The sequence below is a fragment of the Myiozetetes cayanensis genome, unplaced genomic scaffold (genome assembly GCF_022539395.1).
Source record: "Myiozetetes cayanensis isolate MyiCay16 unplaced genomic scaffold, myiCay2020 scf5-8, whole genome shotgun sequence".
NCBI lineage: Eukaryota > Metazoa > Chordata > Aves > Passeriformes > Tyrannidae > Myiozetetes > Myiozetetes cayanensis.
The window spans coordinates 28,470,981-28,479,225 of NW_026087742.1; the positions used below are offsets into that span (position 1 = coordinate 28,470,981).

General features: G+C 44.7%; 1 protein-coding gene across 5 annotated transcripts; it reads right to left on the minus strand.

Annotated features, from left to right (window-relative positions):
• Positions 1-2,669: 2,669 nt before the first annotated feature.
• Positions 2,670-8,245, minus strand: LOC126648497 (C-type lectin domain family 4 member E-like). 5 transcript variants are annotated; one of them, XM_050331500.1, is made up of 6 exons: positions 6,922-8,245; positions 6,733-6,828; positions 6,186-6,278; positions 4,986-5,137; positions 4,640-4,770; positions 2,670-4,364 (listed from the first exon to the last, which is right to left on the minus strand). In XM_050331500.1, the coding sequence occupies exons 1-6, from the start codon at positions 6,986-6,988 to the stop codon at positions 4,205-4,207; spliced, it is 699 nt and encodes a 232-aa protein (XP_050187457.1). In that variant the 5' UTR covers positions 6,989-8,245; the 3' UTR covers positions 2,670-4,204. The 5 variants fall into 5 exon arrangements, 4 of the variants coding, with proteins under 4 accessions (XP_050187457.1, XP_050187456.1, XP_050187458.1 ...); XM_050331501.1 differs by having other exon boundaries at positions 2,672-4,364; positions 7,762-8,245; XM_050331499.1 differs by having other exon boundaries at positions 6,733-8,245.

The following is an 8,245-nucleotide window of genomic DNA, read 5'->3' on the forward strand; positions in this document are numbered from 1 at the left end:
AATTTGGAGCCATGGAGCAAGTAGCATTGTAAAAATCTGAACTAGCTTATTTTCTGAGGTGGAAGAAAAGGACCCTTGAACTCTGATCATCTGCAGTGAATTTCTCCTACATTTGCTTGGGCTAGCGAGAGAAAAATTTATTTTACTTTTTTATATATTTTTCTCTTTTGTAATATGGTGAATAGATTTGAACACTCGGGAAATGCGTATCGATGGCTCCATGTAAATGGAACTAAGAAGGCTCAGGATGTGGGTATCCCTTCTCCACACGCTCATTAACCTATACATTCCTTCACATCCCACTGAGTCTATGCTGAAGAGCAGCAAAAGCAGTTTTGTGCACCGCTGCCGGGGGAAGTTGGATCAGGTACAAACCCAGATTATTCCCTGAGAGTGGTGTGGCACTGGATCACATGGCCAGGGGGACTGTAGGATCTCCATCCCTGAGACTATCCAAACTCAACAGGAAAAGGACCTGAATGACTTTGTGTAGCCTTGAAGATAGCCCTGCTGCTAGCAGTGCGTAAGACCAAACACCTCCAGATGTGCAGTCTTGCCTAAAGTGCTCTAGGGTCCATCAAAGGTGCCAAATAGCAGGACAGCTTCATATTGTACCCTCAGAGTACTGAAACTGTAGACAACAAAACACTATATGGAACAACTGTCTTCCAAAGAAACTGCATTGTTTTGGCACTATGCTTCCCCATCCTCAGGATTCCTTGGACTCAGACCAGACCTTCACAGTTGTTTTGAGATATATGACTAAGTATCAGTTGACTGTGTGATCAAGAGATCCCCTTATAGCGGAAAAAAAGTGCTTATTTCACATGCTCTTTCCATGACAGTCTGATTCTGTTGCTCTGGTCTTGCTGGATGCCACACAATGGCCTTTTGCAGCTGAGTTTAGAATCCAACTCAATTTGCAAAACCAAGAACTCCTAACATTACATTTTTTTCTGCTAGGGCACATATTAGCTTCTCTCTGTCTCTTTTCCTCTCCAGTTCCTTCCTGGAGAGAAGCCGGTGATGTGGGACAATGTGGGAAGTGTGAAGGACCAGGGTGTGTAAAAGTACGGCAGAGATCAAGCCCTGAGGTTACAGAAATGTTCCTGCTGTGTGGGACACCCTTACAGTGTGAAACTTCAGAGTCTCACACCTCACATGCAGTTCATCCCTCACCACATCATCCTTCTTGCTGCTCATTCTCCCCTGTGTGAGTCCATTACCCTCTGGTGAAAGTAAATCGCAGTGACACTGACAGAGTGGCAGGTGACTTGCTGTGAGCAAGAGAAGCGTTGGACCTCACAATCAGCTGAAGCACTTGCAGGAAACCAGGAGATCCAAAAGTAGGCCAAGATAAATGATCTATAATTAAAAAGCAGAAAGTAAAAAATGTTGCTCAGGTGTATGTAGACTGATTGTGTATAAAATCAAAGAAGTGCTTGAATTTACTTTTAACCAGGTAGAGACATAAAGGCTAAAGTCACAGGATTTGTCTTAGACAACATATGAGATAAACAATGGGGAAGCAGCATGAACTAGACTGATGAAGAGGGATTTGGGGATCTCTTGGATAACAAGAAACTGCAAGGCCAACACTAGTTGGGTTACTACTAATACCTTACACAAGATTGCTTAGGAAATGGTTTCAAAACCAACAAATTTTAAAAGACAGAACAGGTGTGTTTCCAGTGTCATAACTCCTTTAAATGCCATTTCTCTCCTTTATTTCCCCCAAACAACATTGTATGGTCCTCATCTGTGGTCTAGAAAGAAAAGGCAAAAGGAAACAAAATTTAAAAGAGAAAAAAAAAAGGACTAAAGGGGGAAACAGCAGGAGTACAAAGAAGCATAAAGAAGTGGAGAAATAAATGTTGTAAAGGAACATGAAAGAATCTGAGGTGGGATAAAACAGGAAAAAAGAAAGAGTAGGGAGATAATTCTCTGCTTTGTTTAAAAAAAAAGAAAATACACCCCTGGAGGAAATTTTTATAGAAAAGTCCTTTTAAAAAGATAGTGGCTGTCATGAAAAGCACATACATTTCAATTTTGGCTTAGCAAGGATGATCATTTATTAGAGAAAGTCTGGTGTATTCCTATAAGGAAGAACCGGCTGTCAGAACTAGACATATTCTGAGAATACACACACCCTATGGTGTATGTATTCTCAGAAGTGAAGGTCACTGTGGCTCCTTCCCTCAGACCTGAGTTCCTTTCCAAAGGAAAAATTAGTGTGCCAAGGAGTCATTAGCATCCAGATCTTGTTTTGACAGGCAGTTGGGATGTGACCAGGATGTCCACCTGAAAAAAGGGACTGCAGGTGTCATATGTTAATCTGATAAACTTTTTGTCCTTTCCACTCAACCTCCTGGTTCATATGCAGGATTGTCCTTCTGAAGCTTTCTGAAAGTGCTGTACCTGACTGTAGTATCTTCACCTCTGCCTCTCGCTATGACATCTGCTTACCTCCTGAATTAAGACAGGCTTGAGAGGTAAAGACTGATTCTCATATGTTGAAGAAAGGTACCTCTTTCAGACAAATCTGTATCAAAGAGAGGATCAGGAACCTCCCTTCAGCTATTCAGGCAAACCCAATATCATCTCCTCAAATCCCTCTTTTGTCATGACATGTCAAGAAAAACTTTGTATTACAGATTTAGGCATGGAGACTGTGTCTAGCAAGTTACATTTTCTTGAAAACCAATCTCCTGGTGTGAGTTTTGCTCTGTCCCCTACCACCTTCCAGGAGCCAGAACTGCAGCTGCCTCTAAAAGCACTTACGAAACACTGGCCACTCTGTGTGTCTCATCTGCCCCTTTTTCTGCCTCAAAACTGTGCTGTTATGATTTCCATAACTGATTTGAGGAAATAAAAAAGAGAAATCATACAAAGCAGAAGTCCATTGCAATATTCTTATTTGCTGTGATGTTGGACAAGACTAAAAAATTTCTGCATCGTGAAAGTATCACAGCAACTTTAGAAAGTAGGAGCCCAAGACCTTGCAACAGCCAAGCCTTTGGTCCAGTGGCTAAACCAGAAACCTGGCAAATACACTACTTAAGGTAGAAGTTACAAATATTTGTACTCAGGTTTTTGATGGGGAAAAAAAATCACCACAAGCAGATTTTTCAGGGTTTATTTTCAGTCTCAAAATGGAAACTACCAGCTCTTCAAAGAGCATGGATATCACTGACGAAAGGAGAGGAACATACTGACAGGTTTGGAAAACTTGAGGGAAGCAGAGCACTTGCTCAAGACTTCTGTGTATCTTATTTGCATTGATGCTTCTGATAGGGGTCTTCTACCCTTTTTTTGTATTAGAAATCCTTCCATGGGGGACTCTGGCTTTTATACTTCTTATTACATTCGATTTCTTTCTGTCCCCTTTGTTGCCATGCCACACATCTCAGCAGAATCTCCAAAATCCATCTCCTTTCTGTTGCAACCTGGAGAAACAATGGTTGGCACTGAGTATGACACATCGCATGTGATTCTCCACGGGCTCTGCAGGTGAACACTGGGTCAGGCTCCTGGCCAGTCCAGCACACTGGCAGTAATATTCTCATATACAGGTGCCAAACACACTAGAAAATTAAAAACCTCCATGCAGGGAGGCTGGGTTGTCGGAATCTGGGACATGTCACTCAAATGACATCCTCATGCAAAGAGCAGAATTAACATTTATTAATATGGGTTTTTTCCTAATGTGTCAACACAGAATATGATGAAGGAAGAAGGAAACGTTAAAGATAAGCCACAAATAATTTTTCCCTTTCGAGGAGGGACAAGAACACCCCACTGAATCCTCCTCTTTCAAATTCTGCTCCAGTGATTTGAAGAACCGGTATCCTTTCATGAAACAGAGATGGCCTTTTCCACATTGAGATGCTGACTGGACAAAGAAAGTAGTGAAGAGTCAGGACCCTCATCTGTGAAGGAGAAGAGTGAAAAGGGGCACAGTAAGTCCTTGATATCAGCCTGAGCTATTTCATCCAGGACTGATCTCCAGATTGGAAAGAGGTGCAGATGCACAGGCTGGGAACTGAGGTCTTTCAGATCTAGGACTTTATGGCAGGCTTGCTCATTCTACACTGCAAGATAAAGTATTTGTATTATCTCAGGCCAGGTTTTCATCAGCTTTCATGAGCTGGCCTTTCTCAAGGATACTTCCTTGGATCCTTCATCCAAAGTGGAATTTCCTTCTTCAGACAAATTTGACTGCCAGTTCACAAATACGATAGCAACTTGTGAAGCAAAGAACGTTATTCCAGTTACTGTACGTGTTGGAGTCTCTGTTTCCCTTGATGTGAATTGCAGCACATCTTTCTGCAAAGAGTAAATTGGGTTCTCCAGGTTTCCAGAACCTGAAAAAGAAAGTTCCTCTGTTGTAAATACACTAGCATGCCTGATAGTGGAGGTGAAGTCACCTCAAACAGTTGTGGAAGAGAAAGGGAAGGTTACTGTGATAGGAATCAGGATCCATAATTTTGACTAGAAAACCAGTCAAGTTTTCTGACTTACAGGGCAATTGAAGACAGAAATCCCCTTCTGATACATACCTGCCTTAGACAATGTATTGGTCACTTGGACTGAGGAGGAGTGAATTACAGGACCTTCCCCGCTCCACCAGGATACTCACGTGGCTGTCTTCTCATATGGAGTCTGATCCACCCACTGCCATTGCCCATTTCGGTAAGAAGTTAAGCCTATGTAGTATTTTGTTTCATAGGCGTTAGTAACTTTTTCTTTTGCCAAATTGAAGAGGAACTCCTGGAAGAAAGTTCATTGTCCGTGAGGTGCAGGACTGAGCAGAGGGAGTAATTAGGAGTCCCTGTGGGGTGAGGCTGGTGGCAGAGGAGATCCGGTGCTGCAAGGGTGCAGACAGAACAATGTCCCCTCCTAGCAGGACAAGGAGGGGCTCTGATTCTCCTTCAGGGCCCAGCACTGTGTCTATGGCTGCTCTACCCCTCTCTCGGTGCACGTACCTGCTCTTCCCTGCTGTTGATCACCACCAGGTGGGAGCCCATCCTGGTGCAGTTCTGCTCACTCTCAGCCCAGGACATCGTATCAAGGGAGAGAAAATAGCAGCTGTTTTGAAACCTTTTCCAGCCCTTTGGGCAGCACATCCAACCTTCCACTGTGGGGAAAAAAATGCTGCTTTTGAACAAGGTGTGCTGTCCTTCATCTCTGTGAGTTCACTGTAAATTCCCAAGTGATGGAGGGAGGTGGTTTGAACCAGCTTTAGTCTGGACAGAGGTAAATACTCTCTTCAGCATTCCAATAAGTAAAGCTGTCAACATCCTGACAGGCTCCTGTCATAAGCCCCCTGCCTGAAGAGCCTTTCCCTTTCTCTAGCTGTTCTGCCACATCCATGCAACCTCTGTTTGGTGAAAGACACGGTTTCTGCCTTACCCTTCCTGAGGAAGCAAGATGGGAAGTAGTCGGCTTACACTCCTATGGAAACCCTTCCATCAGAAAAGTACTGCCCGAGTTCTCAATTCATTCAGACTGACAGGCATGTGCAGTAAACTGCTCTGAGAGCCTTGCTGCCACCACAGTTCCTTAAACAGTCGGGTTATCCTAGAGATCTGGCTTATAGACAGAAAGTCACATGATGGATTAAAAAGCCTGAGGCTACATGAGAACAGATTTCTGACCTGAGTTTGGGAACTTCCACTGGAGGCATTCTAGCTGTTGATATTGCCATCACTTCATGTGTGGTTACAGCCCAGCTCTCCAGCTACTCTGAACGCTTGGCAATATCCTCCAATCTCTGTCCTGCTCACTGACTATGATGTCTGTATCAAAAGGCAGGGAGCCAGAGAGGATGGAGCTGAACCAACCTGGACAAAAGGATGAAGCAGTTTCAGCTAGATTAGTGAACCAGACTAACTAACAGTTGAGGGCATATATGAGCAGAAGAGTAGAAAGGCTGGTCAAATGCAGGTATGGAACAACCCACCCTCTTCCACTGGTTTCTTCCACTGGCCCAGAACAGGTTTTCATGGCATCCTAAGTAAAATTGTGCAATACGGCATCTTCTTCCCTCAAATCCACATCTTCCTTCCTTCAAACAATCCAGTCCTAACTGACAGTGACATTCCCAACCTCAAAGACTGAGTGACACCAGAGTAAATGTTGGTGACGTTCTTTGTGCTGCTTACGAGGGTCTCAACATCACTCACTTTTGTCTGCAGAAATGTTGGGAACACAGTGCCACTCTGTAGAGTTCTGGAGCAGAATCTTGTACTGGCCATAGCCTCCATGAAGTAAAACAACTGGGAAGAGAGGAACGAGAAGGAAAGCACTACTGTCACCCTTTCCTCCTCATTCATAGGCAACCTGTCCCATCCTCCACCTTCCGGCTTAGAGCCCCCACAGAGACTCTGCTATGTGACCAAGCTCTGAAATCTGTATTGAACAAAGAGGTGAGAAACAGCGGGCCATTTCTCCCACTACCAGTCACCCCTCCCTCAGATGAGCTTGTCTCACCTGTGCTGGCTGAGAGACTCATTTTCCCAGCTGACAAAAAAACCAGCTTGGACATTCTTCTGGGATGGAGTCAGGAAAGGGACAAAGAAATCATGGGATTGGCTTAATAAAGGTGGAAAGGGCTGTTTTGGTAAATGGCATTTGTCTGTTGGCAGAGAGACTAGGATATTGTTTTCCATTTGACAAATGCCAAGAAATGATCCCTTCATCCCAGGGGAATTAAGAGACCCTGGAACCCACCAAGGCAGATGGTCACAAAGGCAGTTTTGATGACAAGGACTGAAATAAGGAAGACCCAGGGGTTCAGCCAGGAGCAGCTTCTCTCTTCTGCTGGGGCTGAAAAACACAAAGCAAGAGTGGGAATCCCCCAGACCAGAGGCAGGGGCAGCATAACCCAGGTGGCTCTGTACCCCAGCAGCCTGCTGGTACCCTTGTTCCAAGGACTGGGGAGCCTCACAGGTGCTGTAAGCAGGTCCTGCTGCCTGTCAATAGCCATGAGTCAGACCCACAGAGCAGAGTAACACAGGGGCTGCCTTGAAGCTGCTGTTTTGTTTTGCTGGTTGTCACAAGACCTGCCTCTACTCTGTCCAAACTTCATGCCTCCTTTATGCTGTCCGACATCCTTTCTCCTCAAACTCATTTTTCTTTTTACCCCCATTACCCCAGTCTTTCACTAAATGCTCTTTCTGTACCTCTCTCCTCTTCATCTCACTTTCCAGCTTCTTTCTCTCAGCTACCTTTATTTTGGCTCTATGTCATAAACCCCTTTATGCAACAGTTTATATTCAACCAAAGGAACAACTCTCCAGCTCATTTTTTTGCACAGCCAGACACATGGAAATGATTGTTTCTAAAGGGAAAACATTTCACATAGAAGCTCTTGGGACAGTCCTCACTTGGTTTTCCTTAGAGACACCAGAGATGGAAGGAGTGACCTGTGCTCAGCTTGATGCAGACTGTTTTACCAGGGCAGTCATAGTAGGATAGCACTCTTTAGTCCCATCATTTACAGAATAAAACACTGAAAGGAATGGGAGACCATAGTCTGCCTGGATTTTCATTCCCCCTGGCTCTAGGAAAAAGGTCATTCTCCCAGCCCAGGGGAGAACTCCCCCCAGTTCCCTCATCCATTGCGTTGCCCTTGACCTAAGCCCCTTCTCCTGCTCTGAGGACAGCCACCATACCATGCCCATTATCCATCCCAGCCCTGTATTTCCCCCACCTCTTCCATCTTCTACAGGAGGACAGAAAGGAAGGGTACGTGGTTACCTGCAGTTCCAGGACTGACTCTCCCTCGGCAATTCATTCTCTCCACCAGTGTGAAAACAGAGTTCACTCTTCTCCAAGAGCTCGCATTACCAATCTGACCACAAACGCAGCCTTCCTACTACACAGGGCAGCTCCCACACGGGTGAGGAGCCTTCACAGTCTCTAATCTGGTGCACAGGAAAAAGCCATATCCTGGGTGTTCCCCACAGCACATGGAGATTGGGGAACTTTCATCATTACCCTGCAAGGACATTTCACAAGATGCTCCTTGCAACACAGAATCTCACAGAGACAAAAGGAAACAGATGAAGAGTAGCATCATTCCAGCTCAAACAACCTCCCTTTGCAAATACTCAAGTGAGTTTCACAGGACCTAATGTTGTCCTTCCCTCTTTGGTACTTGCTCTTTCCCCCTTCACTGAGTGTGTGTGTGAAAACACATATACTGGTAGGTATGTTGGGTGTTTACTGGCAAAGCACTAAA

Excerpts from the sequence above, each read along its gene's own strand:
- LOC126648497 (XM_050331499.1), bottom strand. The coding sequence starts at position 6,988 with ATGGCTATTGACAGGCAGCAGGACCTGCTTACAGCACCTGTGAGGCTC. Across the intron at positions 5,138-6,185 it reads CAACATTTCTGCAGACAAAA|TGGAAGGTTGGATGTGCTGC; the intron begins GTGAGTGATGTT and ends TTTTCCCCACAG. Across the intron at positions 4,771-4,985 it reads TCAACAGCAGGGAAGAGCAG|GAGTTCCTCTTCAATTTGGC; the intron begins GTACGTGCACCG and ends ACTTTCTTCCAG.